At 40.2% G+C, this 15,748-nt stretch overlaps 5 protein-coding genes across 7 annotated transcripts in view; 4 read left to right on the top strand and 1 right to left on the bottom strand.

The window, feature by feature from the left end:
• LOC116848052 (transmembrane protein 11 homolog, mitochondrial) overlaps nucleotides 1-2,781 on the top strand; it is a 3,664-nt gene extending 883 nt beyond the window's left edge. Inside the window, exons 2-4 of one of the 2 annotated variants that reach the window (XR_004378893.1) lie at nucleotides 153-370; nucleotides 658-995; nucleotides 1,169-2,781. Coding sequence is in view for 1 of the 2 variants with exons in the window: in XM_032823789.1 (XP_032679680.1) it covers nucleotides 153-370; nucleotides 658-944 (505 nt within the window). In the remaining variant the exon portion in view is untranslated. Of the gene's footprint in view, nucleotides 1-152; nucleotides 371-657 lie in introns of both variants that reach the window. The other variant, XM_032823789.1, reaches the window with a different exon arrangement.
• Nucleotides 2,782-3,122: 341 nt separating this feature from the next.
• Nucleotides 3,123-5,873, bottom strand: LOC116848048 (dehydrogenase/reductase SDR family protein 7-like). The gene is made up of 6 exons (XM_032823785.1): nucleotides 4,623-5,873; nucleotides 4,359-4,502; nucleotides 4,066-4,288; nucleotides 3,913-3,997; nucleotides 3,669-3,829; nucleotides 3,123-3,574 (listed from the first exon to the last, which is right to left on the bottom strand). The coding sequence occupies exons 1-6, from the start codon at nucleotides 4,779-4,781 to the stop codon at nucleotides 3,375-3,377; spliced, it is 972 nt and encodes a 323-aa protein (XP_032679676.1). The 5' UTR covers nucleotides 4,782-5,873; the 3' UTR covers nucleotides 3,123-3,374.
• Nucleotides 5,874-6,088: 215 nt separating this feature from the next.
• On the top strand, nucleotides 6,089-11,526 carry LOC116848045 (zinc finger protein 420-like). Of its 2 annotated transcripts, none has more exons than XM_032823780.1 (4): nucleotides 6,089-6,193; nucleotides 6,606-6,766; nucleotides 6,885-7,074; nucleotides 7,177-11,526. In XM_032823780.1, the coding sequence occupies exon 4, from the start codon at nucleotides 7,205-7,207 to the stop codon at nucleotides 10,094-10,096; it is 2,892 nt and encodes a 963-aa protein (XP_032679671.1). In that variant the 5' UTR covers nucleotides 6,089-6,193; nucleotides 6,606-6,766; nucleotides 6,885-7,074; nucleotides 7,177-7,204; the 3' UTR covers nucleotides 10,097-11,526. The 2 variants fall into 2 exon arrangements, with proteins under 2 accessions (XP_032679671.1, XP_032679670.1); XM_032823779.1 differs by having other exon boundaries at nucleotides 6,090-6,193; nucleotides 7,147-11,526.
• A 2,363-nt stretch (nucleotides 11,527-13,889) lies between these two features.
• The window catches only part of LOC116848050 (ribonuclease P protein subunit p25-like protein), a 32,974-nt gene continuing 31,115 nt past the window's right edge, over nucleotides 13,890-15,748 (top strand). Inside the window, exon 1 of the mRNA XM_032823787.1 lies at nucleotides 13,890-14,124. The gene's annotated coding sequence lies outside the window, so the exon portion shown is untranslated. The remainder of the gene's footprint in view (nucleotides 14,125-15,748) is intronic.
• Nucleotides 14,121-15,298, top strand: LOC116848051 (peptidyl-prolyl cis-trans isomerase H). The gene has a single exon (XM_032823788.1). It carries the CDS (start codon nucleotides 14,643-14,645, stop codon nucleotides 15,195-15,197), a length of 555 nt encoding a protein of 184 aa, XP_032679679.1. The 5' UTR covers nucleotides 14,121-14,642; the 3' UTR covers nucleotides 15,198-15,298.

The following is a 15,748-nucleotide window of genomic DNA, read 5'->3' as shown; positions in this document are numbered from 1 at the left end:
TATATATATATATATATATATATATATATATATATATATATATATATATAGCCAAAGGATATTATTGGATTTTAACATCTCCAGAGAGTCAACGCAATATTACGTTCATATAAAACAATTAGCCTATACATTGTTTCTGTTTCTTTTTCCAGAGATGAATCCTCTAATGTTGCCATTATTCGGGAAGTATACGACAGTGAGAATGCTCATGAGACATTTGAATATGAGTTAGAGCGAGCTCTAGAGTCAGAATGCAATTTAATTGTTATCGAGCCATCGAAATTAGGTGATGAAACCTCCAGATGGATAGCAGTGGGCAATTGTCTTCATAAGACCGCTGCCTTATCAGGTCTTGCTGCAATTGTCACAGGTTAGCATGATGCATACAAAAGATACTGATTCTTACTCTGAACTTCCTTTTATTGATAAAAGAACTTGTAATATATTATAAATTTTCTAATTTGATTTGTGAGTATATTTAGAGACATTTTTATCAATAAAAGAGAGCTCAGAACAAGGACTCATTTGTAGTAAACAAAATTGTATGTGCAAATTTTATTTTAACAGAATTTACATTCAAGTAACACACAGAGAGCTAAGCGTTGTTGCTTAAAATATATAATTAATTAGTGATATCTGGCAATGCTTTATTTTCAGGTCTAATCTGGGGCGATCGACCATATATTTGTGGTCCACTAGGTATCACCTCACTCATGACCTGTGGTTTATACACAGTCTCATGGCAGTTCGATCCCTGTTGCCAATATCAGGTAGAGACTGACACCAGCAAGCTACCACATGTAGAACTATTAGCTGTTCTAGGTCCATCGTCACCGACGTTTCTTGTAAGAAAAGATGATAGGAGGAGACGAATCCTTCATACGACTATTACACTGGCAGCATTTGGCATTACCGCCTGGAGATTTTATCAGGCATTTAAATGAAAGAATCATCGCCGACGTCGGCTTTGACTTATACCAGAGAGAAGCAGTGAGGTAGGCCACATAATATGTCAAGTTGTTTCTTAGCATAGTAGGCCTAGGAAGTCTTTTGATTGAGGAAGAACGCAGACTCGTTTCCAATGTCGTGTCGTGTAATTATGACATAAGATATAATCCTATTACATTTTGACGATTGATTTATGTTACTTTCTGATGCTACCTCACAGGTGAATGCTGATTATGTGATTTCATAAATGCAAGTAAAAAAAAAACAGCAGATTTTACCAGAGTTTTTATATTTGGTACACCACTTCCCTAAGATTTTACATTTGATCTCTGTCTCGGCAAAATTGTCAAAGATATTACACAAAGTTACAAAGACCGTATCCGTACACGCAATATTGCTGCAGTGGAGAAAAATAGAAATATCAATATAAGTGTTCTTAGAATTTTGGAATTTTTGCGATGGTACAGCCGAAAGGATGGATTAGCGTTATGTATTTTTAGATTGTAAATAAAGAATAGGTAGAAGTGTACACACACAGTACATGCGGCATATTGAAGAATATGTCGCCTGTCTAGATTTTCATACCCAACGGAACAATCTGTACTAAAAATGTGTAAAACGATAATCGGGGATACATTGATTATGGAAACTCAAATGTATTTTTAGGCCCTGATCATTTTATCGGCGATGGACATAAGATATTCATTCTTTTCTACCGTTAACGTACGCGAGATTTTTTTTATCGATTGCATTAATATTGTCAAATGGAAATTAATGTCGCAAACATTCCTGTAATTGTTTAATGATAATAATAAAAAAGGAAAAGTGCAATCTCGTACATTTCTCAGTACGTGAACTCTCTTCACATGGCGTAAAAACTCGTTGTTATGTGTAAACGGACCGTACATCTTCTTGTTTGCACATATTATTGACTAAAGAGCTCAAACAATGAAAACTGTAAATAGTCCTGAACATTGCCATAAGGATTACATCAAGCTCAGGATGATGAACGATGCATATTTCAATGTGTTATCGTTACATCGTTATCAAGCGGCGCAATAATGCCTCGACGACAAGTAAAATGTAATGAGCACAGCACAAACAGTCTGAGAAACCGAGCTGTAAGATTAATCCATCTTGGATTCCGTTCGATACATTAAAGAAGTTCTATTTTGCACACGACACGCGCGAACACATTTCTGCATGCTGAAAGCTATTGTTTTTTTTTCTTTTTCTTTTGGATATTAAATTAACAGAGGTACTGTGTTAGAATAGTCCGCTGCACAAGAACGAAGTTCTTGCCGTCAGACCGAAAAATGACACACATTTAATTTCAGACTCTTCTCGTTATACCGCGGTAAAATTAACGTATATACATGTACGAAATATTTACGTGTAATACGCATCGAACGTTATATCAGAACAGATTATACCAAATATTATGTAATGATTTATGAAAGCATGTGATTATTTTTGTACCAAGTCCAAGATCGCACGTAATTTCGTTCAATGATATTTGAAGCGACGGATAGGAACAATTCATACGCTTCTATGCTATAGAAGCCATATGAGTATATTACTGTAAACAGGATCTTGCAAATCTCTGAACACAACGGTTAGGACCATCGAGATAAAAAGTTGAACATGCGAATTGTTATTCTAGAGCAACGTATGATTACACATAGATCTGTCATGACAATAGATGTCGCATTTTACTATTATGTCAGACATCCTTTTTGTAAAGATTACTTTGAAATCATTGCGTTTTAAATAAGTTCGCGTACTACTTAAGTAAAAAATAGAGAAAAAAAAAAAAAAGAGTAACGATATAGCGGACAGTACCGTAATTCGATGTGCCATCCATTACTTGAAAAGTCACACAGTATTTTTATTTGAGCATCATACGTTTAATATGTTATTTTTTAATAGCCTGCAAATTTTAGCGACTCAATGTTACAGGGAGAATTATTAAATCACTGTACATATATAATCGAGATTGTTATCGCGAAATTTAAAGTAACGAAATTCCCGTAAACCTCGTGTCAAGAAATGGATCGCACGCTTGTTACATGAACATTTCAGTGTCACTACCGAGTATGGTTTCATAGTAATAATGTGTACATAATGTAAAGATATTCCACTAGTCAGAGAATGACTACGACAAAAATAAAATATACTTTTGAATAGTGTTTCTGTTTTATTTATCTGATATATATTGCACGTTAATGCGCGAATGTATAAGAATCGGAATTGTTTGAATTGCTCATATTTGCACAGTGAGCAACTTCATCATCTATCAATATCAACCATCTGACTATATTTATAAGTTTTCCTTACCGTTATATATTAAGAACTTCTTAAAGAAATATATTTTATGTAATAAATCCAAACAAAAGGAAATATTTTTACAAACAACATAGATGAAATCATGAACTCTTCTTCAATTTTCTTGCACGTCTTTGCATGAGCCAAAAGAAGAGCGAAGGAAATAAAGTCCTAATTATTATAGCACACTTTACTGAAAATGGTGCTATAGTAATTTCTTCTTTCTTCTTCAATATAGCTTCTAAGATGCACTCAGCTACATATCCTGGCTCATAACCGTTCTCAATTGTCTCATCCATTACTGTAATAAGACAATGATACTACATATATAATTCTGTATACAACTGAAATAATATTAATTCAGTTTCATCAATAGAAGCGTTTTAACCACTGACTTCCATAAACTTGTCCATTTCCAGTTAAAGCGTTCAATGAAAGATTCGTTTTGATATATCCTGGGTTAACAATCGTAAATTTAATGTTTTTATCATAGAGTTCGGCTCTGGCACTGTCATACCAAGCTTGTACTGAGTACTTAGATGCAGCGTATGCAGATCTGAGAATTACAGTTATATTTAACAAAAGAATGCATCTTTAAAGAAGTGTGAAACGTTTATGTTTGTTTATGCAAATGCCTACCTATATGGAATAGCAATTCTCCCTTGCACACTGCTTATACCAACTATATGGCCAGAATTTTGTTTTACCATAAGTGGCAGAATGGCTACAAATTGATAACAAATAAAACTGTTGCTTTTATAGTATAAAACGTTTTAATCGATACAAACTTACTTTTAATCAAGCAGATTTGAGAGAAATAATTTAACATCATGACCTTCATATCTACATCAATGTCTGTACTGATAGTTTCTCCTCTATATGAAATGCCAGCATTGTTTATAAGAACATCAATGCTGCCATCATACACCATTAGAGTTTTTAAAATTTCATTTTTCATGTCCTTAATTTTGGTCAAATCAAGTGGTAAGATAATAGGTGGATAAGCTGGAACTATCTAGAAAAAGAAAGTATGAAATTATCAACATATCTTGTAATGATATGTTCAAGTGTCAAAAGGAACGTACCTGATAAGTACTAGTTAGATCATTACTGACTCTCATTAACTCTTCTTGTCTGCGAGACACCAAGATAAGCTTGCATCCACATTTGTAAAACACATGAGCTAAAGCCTCTCCTAATCCAGAACTAGCTCCAGTTATCATAACCACCTGAATTTCATAGAATAAGTATATAACATTATGCGATACTGTGAAAATTATATAAATAATACTAAATTATAACATGAGTCCAAACGGAAAATATAAAAGAATGAAATATAAGCTTCATACCTTGTGTTTAAGGCCTTTTTTCTTTTGCTTTTGCCACATAATATCCAACAAGTCGTACACTAGCCAAGGTAATGCGATCGGAAAACCGAATATGAAAAACAGCCATTTCACAATATTCGGGAAAGCGCGATTCTCTGTGTGGTGTTGCTTTCGTTCCATGATGTCAGAAATTATGATTGATAAAAAAACTAATAGTTCATTTATTTCTTTCTTAAACTTTGTTGTTTATTTGACATTCTCGCTGATCTAACCTTAAAGATATCTAACAGATATGCCAACGGCATGAAGTTGCCGTTCTTTGTGATAAAATATGCAGTCTCATCTGTACATTCTACACTTTGTACTTCTTCCATCTCACTCTCTCCGAAGCCCGGGTATATATCTCTGTCCCCCTTCAAATGCGAAAAATTTGCGCGACAAGGATGTAGCCGCGGAAGACAGATGTTTTAAACGAAATATATAAAGGCGGATTTTAATAAGATTTAGAGGATAATTCACGATTGTACACTTTTAATTATTAATTAAAGTTGTCGTTTATACGAAAAATTATGATGTTCTGCGTCTACGTACAGTCAATGGAAACCATGTATAAGATGTCATTTATGTGGACAGTGAGTAATCTTTGAATATCGTTGGAAGGACATATGGCTCTCTTGCTCGAAAATTAATTAAAAAATGTTTATATCTTTATTTAATCTTTGGAATCATGATATAAATTTACGAATGTCATTTCCTAACCTTGAAATTCACAAATTTTTAAGAGGTTAAAACCCACAAGATAGACTCCGATTACATTCACGCTTACAGAGTTAATTTACCAATTTGTCACATCCAACAAAACCAAAATGTTAAACAAAATAAAAATATTACACTATTTATCGCCTCTTTTAAACATTACGTTTATAATAAATATTCAAAACAAATACGGTGACTGCTTTATCATTTGATTGTTCTTTCTCGTATATTTTAATATAATTTACAGTATTCCACATCATTTGCATTATCCGCATAAGAAACGACCAGCTGTGTATGTATCATGTGAAAAAGGTAAATAATCTCGAGAATCGACCTCGAGATCTACGGCCCTTGATTTAGGGCTTGTTATTCCGACTTCTTAGCAAGTTAAATGATAATTGAATCATATATCTGTTTTTATTTTTCCTCCAACTTAGACAAAGATAAATGATTTAACTATCAGTTAACTTACCAAGAAGTTAGAACAACCGGCCCTTACTCGAAGAACACATCTTTAAACGAGCGGCTGCCGAGTCCACTCGAGTGGTCTGTTCTTTTCAGTTGTACTGCTGAACTGGTGCAATAAGTTAAAGTGAGACAAGTATATGTTTTCTCACTCTAACTTATTGCACAGTTCAGCAGTGCAGCTGAAAAGAACAGACCTGTGCTGGATTCTGTGATGGCTCCTGCACACCGGACAGTTTCGGTTTAACCGCCGGCATGTTAAGACGTGTTTGAACGTGTTCAGACCGGTGATTTTTGGAAGTTGCCTTTGGAACCTACCAAGGCCCTACTCATTCATATCTATTTTCTTACATTTCCAAATTCGTCAAAGCGTGAGATATTCTATCTGAATTCATCTTTTGTTGTCTCTTACATATACGATGGAAGCATTTATCTATGCAATGGCATAGGGCCACTTAAAGTTAGAGTGCGCTCAGTCAATAATTGAAGTCTGAAGTCTCCTGCACACCGGACGCGGTAATGCTTGCCGCGCGGCGAAAGTCCGCGCGACAGCCAATCAATATGTTGTTTTTTCGTAAGAGCTAGAAGGTTATTACGGAAAGCAGCATATTGATTGGCTGTCACACGAACTTCCGCCGCGCGGTAAGCATTACCTGTGTGCAGGAGCCATAACTCGTTATTGGAGTTAACGATGGTTTCGTTATCGTTGCGCAGCTTTTTTATACCGTAGAAAAGCTGCGCAACGATAACGAAACCGTCGTTAACTCCAATAACGAGATACAGATTCCAGCATAGAGATCTCGACGGTCCCTATCGATTCTCGAACCGTTGCGCACAACTTCACGCAATGTCCGATACGGGGCACTGTTCCGCGAATAACCTCGCAGCGTCAAGGGATCGCAACTTGTACAGGTTGGAACTTGGATTTAACATCGAGTGCGAGAGTACGTAATTTCTCCGCGAATTGCAGCGCACAGGTCGCCGTCGCGACGACAGTCCGGGCCACGACGGGCCGTCTTGTTCCCGCAAGAGCGTTCGTCAAACTTGCACTTCTGCCCACAGATACCGCGCCGATACTGCTATCGGAGGCGAGGAGAACATATCTTCTTTGACGGCTGTGAAGAGGAAGTGCGCGGCTACTGTCGAGACGCGCGGTAGCGGTTCACATCACTGCCCTGGGTCAATCCCAGGACCCGGGAACGCGCAACGGTGCAGCTGGCGCGAGCGATGACAGGACCCAACTTGACTTAAGGTTAGACTAGGTTAGCTTGGTGCGTTGCACCGCGACAGCACATTGGGTGAACGCTCTCTTGACTTGACGTAGTTGAGATCCGTTCGTGTCTCGCATACGCAGGCTCTGTCGAGTGATCTCGACGAGTCAAATGGAGAACCACGAAAGCGAGCAGTTCGTGACGTTCCCGCTCGGCGACGTGCACGATGCCATACAGGAGAATATGATCTCCCATGAGGAGATCTGCGAGCCCGGCGTCGAGGAGTGCGTGCTGCAGGAGGAGCTCGCGGAAGTCCCCGTCAGCAATGCCGAGATCACGGAGTCGCAGGGTGAAATGCTCGCAGAGCAGTCGGACGAAGAGGACGATAATCACGTGGTGTACCCGATGTACATCAAACAGGAGGAGCAGCAGCAGTACACGTCGGGTGATGACGAGTCCATGGCAGTGGAGGCGTTGCGCCAATTGGGTGGTATGTACCCCTGCTTCGAGGACAAGAAGGTCAGTTGTCCCAGCTGCAAGAATTCCTTCAGTAGGGACGAGATGGCCAAGCATCAGTCCACCTGCGGCGCATCCAAGCTGGCCTGCACCACCTGTGGTGAGAGATTTGAGAGGAAGATTGACTTGAGCAATCATATGGTGTGCCATCAGGTAGACCGTCCTCATGCATGCAGAACGTGTGGTAATCTCTTCCGTTCCAAGAGCAGTCTACAGTCGCACGTGCAGCAGGTGCACCAGGTGGAACGGCCGCACAAGTGCACTATCTGCGGTTCTGTTTTCCAGAGGCCCTCCAGCTTGTCTAATCATATGAAAATACATACCTATATCGCCGGCCGCGCAATCATGCAGTCCCAGGGTAGCGGTGGCGCGTCTCACTCAGCTCAGGAGACCTTCAGGAAATGGCCCGAGGACGCGGCCGACTCGTCCAACACCTCGCAGGTTTCATCGGTACATCACTCGATGCAGAGCTACGACGTATGCCAGGTGCAGTGGCCCGTGTCGTCGTACAACTTCCAGGGCGAGCAGTCGACGGTGGCGACGATGTCGAGTCAGCCAGAGAAGATGGACACGCTGCAGGAGTTTACGGTTATGTCCAATGGCGAGGTGGCGCAGTTCGAGTACGCCGAGCAGAACAATATAGGCAATCCGGCCGGCGGTCAGCAATTCAATCTGTCGTTGAACTCGTTCGAGGCTCACGACGGAGTGGTGAAGGTCGAGGCACTTTCCTACAACAACGAGAACAGGAAGGGCTACGTGCAGATCGAACAGGCGAACGGTGCCAAGCAACCACAACAGGAGCAATCGCAACAGCAGCAGCATTATACCTGCAAGCACTGTGGGATCGCATTCTCACGCGCAACCGCCTTGGCGTCCCACGAAAAAATTCACCACGTCGCAAAGAACTGGAACATGCCGATCGAATGTGAGTACTGCGACAAGCAGTTCCAGGACGGCGACCACTTGGTCACCCACCAGACCACCTGTGCAAAGAAAATTATGCGAAACAATATTGAACAAGGCGTGAGCAATAACAAATGGGGCAAGCACGCGTGCTCTGAGTGCGGCAAAAAGTTCACGACAAAACAGAAGATGTTCCGCCACCAGTGGATCCACAGGAAGAAAACACACTCGTGCGAGGTGTGTGGCGCGCAGTTCGAGAGGCAGTCGCAACTGGACGAGCACCGACTGTCGGACCATCCCGGCGACTCGCCGCACACTTGCGCCGAGTGTGGCAAGAGCTTCGTGTCGCGCCAAGGTCTCTGGGAGCACGGCAGGACGCATGTGGGTAGTCCGGCGCACTTCCAATGCGACAAGTGCTCTAAAACCTTCTCGTCGCGTCAGGGCTATCTGATCCACAACCGTACGCACACGGGAGAGCGACCGTACGGCTGCAAGTTCTGCTGGAAATCCTTCCGAGATGGTGGCACTCTGAGGAAGCACGAGAGGATCCACACCGGCGAGAGGCCGCATGTGTGTCCGTTGTGCACGCGGGCGTTCAACCAGAAAGTAGTGTTGCGCGAACACGTACGTTGGGTGCACGCTGCGGGTAAAAACGAAACTGAGGGTAGCGATCCGCCCTATCGTTGCTCGCTCTGCGGCGCTCTAAACCAGGATCGCGACGAGCTCTGCGCGCATATTGTCAAGCATTCCGACCAGATGATAGCCGAGGCCAAAGCGAAGAGCAACGACGGCTACCCCAAGTCCAAGTTGGCCAAAAAGAAGGCCAAGCCCAAGTCGTCGTCTTCATCTTCGTCGACATCGTCGTGCGGCGTTAACGCGTCCGCAAACAAGCAGAATATGATGGATCACTTCATCTCGAAAACGGAACAGAACGAGGCCCTGCTGTCGATCACGGACAACGTCGAAAAACCAAACGACCTGCACGTCATCAATGACAAATCAGCCAACGCCTACGTCGTCGTAACCACGGAGAAGCGTGGCGACGGCTTCATCGCGATATCCGAGTTCAAGCACAGCAATATACGCTTCATAGTCGAGGGCAAGGAGGACGAGAACATCCATGTACTCCAGGTGGAGCAGAATCACCAGGACTCCCTCGATGTAATCGCTGCATCGGAGGAGTGCAACGACACACAGTCGGCCACGACAGAGTCCACGGGTGGCGCACTCGACGGCACGATCAGACGCGGTGACATGACGACGATGCATCTGATCCAAACCTCATCCGCCAAACAGAACACTCTCAACATCATATCCAAGCAGAACGAGTCGTTGCCGGTCTTGGCGATACCGAATCCGCAGAGTCACCATGACTACTCCAGCCAAATCGTACAGGTCAGCGAGGTGGACATAGGGTCGATGGTGACTCATCAGGCACAGCTGAAAAGTGAGAAGAGTCGCGTCGTCAGTCAGGAGAACAGAGATCCCTTGATGCAGGACGACGCGCCTCAGACGGCGGTCATCCAGGTGGTGCAGTACCAACAGCACGAGAGCGACGAGAGCGAGGACCTCACCTGCGGAATCTGCGCGGAGGAATTCGACGACAAGCATAGGCTTAAGGAGCACATCAAAATTCATATATAATTTTCATCGTTACACTCCGTCACTAGACTCTGTCCAGGTTTTTGATACCGCGCATGCCGATATCGCTCTAAAGTGTGTGGAACAGTAATGAAAGTAACGCACAATGAATGCAATAATCCTTTACTGCCAGTGATATTCAAATCAGAGATCAGGAGTTCGCCTACACGCTACGAACATTTTCGAACTATTCGGGTATACATTGAAGTGCTATAGATTAGCTTCTGGAGATGTGAAAAGCGAAAAGGCAAAGAGATACGGCAGTATAGAGCGGGACTTTGGCGTCGCCAAGTTACTGTACATAACTTGTAAAATAGTATATTTATTGAATTTGAGAAATATTATATACTTATATTGAGAAATACTATATTATAGTAATTCTATGTATATCTCTCTCTTGTCATTTGGTTAGATTTGTGATTTTTGTGTTCGAAATGTGTACATTGCATTCGTTCTTTTTGTGTAAGACACGTTCAGCGAAATCAATTCAAAGATTCATCCATTCGGGTGAACACGAGGGGAATTATGTTTTATATTTTATTATGGGACTTTTAAACAGAGAGTTTGGTTTGTCAATGTATATTCATTGTAATTGATATGGGGACAGTTTTTAATTTTGTTATTTCTGTGGAGCTATTTGGAGTTCTGTAGAGTTCAATTCTTCCCCTCTAAAAGTTTTATTCCATTTCTGCAAAACAAGGAGTCACTACATGAGTATTTAGATACTGTTGTTTTTATAATTGGATAGATGCAAAACAGCCAGTTGTTTTTTGTACAGCGTAAAGCACTATGAGCCAACAAACAATCTCAGTGATATTTATATCTTTATTCTTATAATCTCAAGAAGATATTTTTCCTGCAAAGGTTTTGTTAAGGTTTACTGTACAAAATTATGCTTACTAGTATTTCAAACTTTTTTTTTCATTTACTACTTATTACAGTGGTACAGTACATAAATATTAGTATGATATATTATCGAGAGAGAAGTCATGTTGTTAAAGTTAATTCTTTACCATAGAATTATCACTTCTTTTTACTATAGAATTAATAATTATCATCTTTTCATATTTCACAGTCGAACAATGGATTAAAGAATGTTGCAAATTATTTTTACATACATTTAGACAAAGCATATGTTAAACATAATTCCAAAAAAATATGTATAATTAGATTATAAAGTTATATCGAGACACACGTAAACCGCGCAGCACTCTTTAAAACGATTTACATATCGTGGGGAAATAAAAAGGAATCTACAATCAGATACATTACAGTTTTGTTTCATACGTTGCCCTATGATTAATATATAATTTTTATTAAACCAGCAGACTGTCATTATAGAGATATCCTAGTACAGGAATCCAAATGGCATTGACACTGTAAAACATACAAGGTGCAATCAAAACTAATAAAACGCATTTTATTTTGTAAAATCGTTAATTATTCATTTATGGACCTTTGATTGCATTAGCCATAATTGTAAGTTGATCATTTGTAGGAGTAACGAGAAGATTAAAGTACAGTATCGAAAAAATAAGGCCAGTTCTACATTAATTACAAATAGTAAGGTTGTAAGAAAACTAATCAGTCGAATACAAGTTTAATAGACATCGGTAGAAACGTACATAAACAAAAGTTTAAAGAATACGATCTATTAGACGCTACAAATGCTTCGAAGCGCCGTATAGACTAATCATGACTTCTTTAAACTAATCATGACTTCTTTAAACGCTACAAAACGTCCGAAGCGTCTAATAAATCGCATCCAAAGTCGTTCTTAAAGAAAAAGGCCCATAATCTGAATTCTCTTTTATCTATAAAAGTGCCTCGAAAAGAGGCTTAGGAGCCACCTGATTGGCTGAGAAGCTACATTTAAGGCACTTTTATCGATAAAAGAGGATTCAGAATATGGGCCAAAATGTGTGTAATATTTTCTATATACAACAGGTCTATTTTTTTTTATAGCTGCTTTTGTTCTTTTTTGTGATCCTATAATATTACTATTAACTATTTTGTGATCCTATAATTTTTTTTCTATATGAAGTGTAGACAGTGTAATTTAATGCAGCAATCTTAAGCCTTGGTCTACATTATATATCCCTTATCCACAACTTTGCTTTAATCTTTAAACTGTAAGATATTGACCAACCACAGTTGATTATTTTTAAAATAATCGACTATGGTTGGTCAATTTCTTATGATTTAAAGATTAAAGCAAGGTTGTGGAAGAAAATTGACTAATCACAGTTAATTATTCTCCTTGCAGTAGTAGGCTTGGTCTACAATAGGTTTCGTCAGCCGTAAGAAATGACCAATCATAGATGATTATTCTTGTAATAATCGATTATAATTGGCCAATTTTTACGGCTTATGCCCTCTTATCTACAACTTTGCTTTAATCTTTAAATCATGAGAAATTGACCAACCACGGTCGATTATTTTAAAAATAATCAACTGTGGTTGGTCAATATCTTACGGCTTAAAGATTAAAACAAAGTTGTGGACAAGGGATTACTTTACAATTTCTAGGCTGCGTTCGCTTTGGGCGCTGTAAACGTCATTCTATCTTTAGGCTGAGTTCCCACTTAGCGCGTCACGTGTCACGTCGTCGGAGTTAAGCCAATCAAATCGTCTTATTTTATTCGGCGTAAAGTTACACAATAAAATGGGACGATTTGATTGACTTAACTCGGACGACGCGATGCGTGACACGCTAATGGCTTCTGCACACAGGACACGGTAATGCTTGCCGCGCGGCGGAAGTTCGCGCAACAGCCAATCAATATGTTGTTTTTCCATAAGAGCTAGAAGGTTATTCCGCCGCGCAGTAAGCATTACCGCGTCCTGTGTGCAGGAGTCATAACTTTCGCAGGATACAGTATTGCTGAAATTCCTGCAGCCAATCAGATTTCAGTAAACAGAGACGGAAGATGTCCTACTATTGTCTGCCTCTCACTCTACATCTGTTCCTACTCCCACCACTTCATTTAGCAGTCCATTCTATATGTCGATGACCTACACACAGATGGCAATGTGTCTTTGCCGCATGAGGTTTCCAAACGCAATTCAGGATTTGGCTACGACTCCTTCCAGACCTTTAAAGGGACGTCTACATTGGAAGTAAATAGCAAGAAGTAGGAAGTAAGAGTAAGAAATTGACCAACTACAGTCGAATGTGAGAAGAATAATCAACTATGATTGGTCAATTTCTTATTCTTACTTCCTACTTCTTACTGCTTACTTCCAATGTAGACGTCCCTTAAAGCCTCCTACATCTATTGTTGATCGGGATTAAAGCTGGCCACACACACTTTAGGGGCGTCTACATTGGAAGTAAGCAGTAAAAAGTAGAAAGTAAGAATAAGAAATTGATCAATTATAGTTGATTATTCTTCTCATATTCGACTGTGGTTAGTCAATTTCTTACTCTTACTTCCTACTTCTTACTACTTACTTGCAATGTAGACGTCCCTTAGTAATCGTAAGCCGTACCGTAAGAATTGACCAATCATGTTGAGAATCGTCGAATTGTAAGGTCGCCATTTTTGTGAATACTCGGTAATTGGTCAATTCTTGCGTTACGTCTTAAGGCCAAATCACACTAGCGATTGGCGATTGACGATTGACAATTAAAGATTAGATTTTAACGAATCAACAAGCTTCAGTCTTGGCTTGCTTTGTTCCAATTGGTCAAGTTCCAATCTTCAATCGTCAATCATCTATTCGTCAATCGTTAGTGTGATTTGGCCTTTACGGTTACTGTTATGGAAAATGTGTGTGGCCAGCTTAAGGAACAGACTTACCGTTGGGAGAACAGTTGGTCACGTGACTCGCCGGAATAAACATGATATTTGAGTATGTGTAGTTTTTAATGATTTTTTGGTTGTATTATCTGGATTGAAGAGGTCTCTGTGCCCTTTGGCCGTCCTGAGTCATCGTGGGAACATTTTGAGTGGAAAATCACATCGTGTCATCGCCTGGCTACCAAAGTTCGTTCCATTCAAATTCGGCCGCACTTCTTGCCGAACGAAGTAAGTGAATCAAAATAGGCGCCATTTTGATATGTTTGCAACCGTTAGACGGTAATGCATCTGTGTATTTCGTGATCATTATTAATAGTATTTTCTATCACGAGTAAGGACTCTTCGATCGTCACGAAAATTGCCACGTCGTGAGACGTTAACCTCGAAATTTGTCTCGGTACTTTCTATTTACGTATACGTGAGGCAGAAGCTCAGTGAACAGTACGTTTACATTGAGAAACGCTTTCGTTATCGACACGAGACTCGTCCTTAGCAATGCGCTGCTCGTAAATATCAGTTATCAATCACGTCGCGCGAAATACGCACTACAGGTTGAAGCACAACCCTAACCTAACCTAACCTAAGACCACGCGTGAGCTAGTGCGCGTTGAGGTTATGTTTCTTGTTGATATGCGAACGTAGAAGGCTACTTTTGCTCGACGCGTTCGCCCTGCGTAGGCTGAATTCAGAACTGCCTGTGAGTGTCTGACGATTGCGACAAATTCGAGGAGAAGAACGACGCCAACATGCCCACTTGGAATCAGATTCAGGCTCAGCTGCGAAACCCCAATAACCCAGTGGTGTTCTTCGACGTGTCGGTGGGGACTACCGAGATAGGTCGCATGATCTTTGAATTATTCGAGGACGCTTGCCCGAAAACGTCGGAGAATTTCCGACAGTTCTGCACCGGGGAATACAGGAAGGATGGCGTTCCACTCGGCTTCAAGGGTGCCATCTTCCACCGTGTGATCAAGGACTTCATGATACAAGGTGGCGACTTTGTGAATGGCGACGGCACCGGAGTACTGAGCATCTACAGCGGAGGGACGTTCCCGGATGAAAACTTCACTCTGAAGCACGACTCGCCCGGACTGTTGTCTATGGCCAATAGTGGCAAGGATACCAATGGCTGTCAGTTCTTCATCACCTGTGCCAAGTGCAACTTCTTGGATGGCAAGCATGTTGTCTTTGGCAGGGTAATTGATGGTCTTCTTGTGATGAGAAAAGTTGAGAATGTCCCTACGGGACCAAACAACAAGCCAAAAATTCCAGTAACGATATCTCAGTGCGGACAAATGTAATAATGCTGTTATTTATATAGATTTATATAAACCTCAGGAATGACCATTGCAGTATTGGTGACTGCTCTTTTAGAAACAATAAAAATATAATTTTTATAATATGTATGCATGTGGTTTATATTTGAAATTAGGGAGCGTTACAACTACAAAAAGTGACTATTTGGTATTTTATATCTCAAGTATACGAGTCTTGTGTTGAAGCAGCAAAAGTATTTCTGTCTGAAGGAAAAATACAATTATAGAATTAAGTCATGTCTGAAGGAAAAATACATAATTATAGAATTAAATCAGATATCATGTAGAAAATATTTTAATTATAGTGTATTTAGAAAATTGCATGTGTATTGCATTCTTTCTTACAGCATATAAGCTTATAAATAGAATATAGTCTCTAATAGTTTAACGCATATTTTATTATTATATAGCAAATTTTTTTATTGTAGGATTTATGTTTCTTAGTGCATATAGATCAAAGAAAAAAATAGAATTAAAGTAGATATTGTATTGAAGAATATTTTACACTTATAGTGTGTTTAAAAAATTGCACATTG

Source organism: Odontomachus brunneus, unplaced genomic scaffold (genome assembly GCF_010583005.1).
Source record: "Odontomachus brunneus isolate Ranch 3 - 2012 unplaced genomic scaffold, Obru_v1 Obru_scaffold_088, whole genome shotgun sequence".
NCBI lineage: Eukaryota > Metazoa > Arthropoda > Insecta > Hymenoptera > Formicidae > Odontomachus > Odontomachus brunneus.
The sequence above is the reverse complement of the archived record's forward strand: the minus strand, read 5'-3'. Positions and strand labels throughout refer to the sequence as shown.

Excerpts from the sequence above, each read along its gene's own strand:
- LOC116848051 (XM_032823788.1), top strand. The coding sequence starts at position 14,643 with ATGCCCACTTGGAATCAGATTCAGGCTCAGCTGCGAAACCCCAATAAC.
- LOC116848045 (XM_032823780.1), top strand. The coding sequence starts at position 7,205 with ATGGAGAACCACGAAAGCGAGCAGTTCGTGACGTTCCCGCTCGGCGAC.
- LOC116848048 (XM_032823785.1), bottom strand. The coding sequence starts at position 4,781 with ATGGAACGAAAGCAACACCACACAGAGAATCGCGCTTTCCCGAATATT. Across the intron at positions 4,289-4,358 it reads ATCTAACTAGTACTTATCAG|ATAGTTCCAGCTTATCCACC; the intron begins GTACGTTCCTTT and ends TTCTTTTTCTAG. Across the intron at positions 3,575-3,668 it reads AAATGGACAAGTTTATGGAA|TAATGGATGAGACAATTGAG; the intron begins GTCAGTGGTTAA and ends GTCTTATTACAG.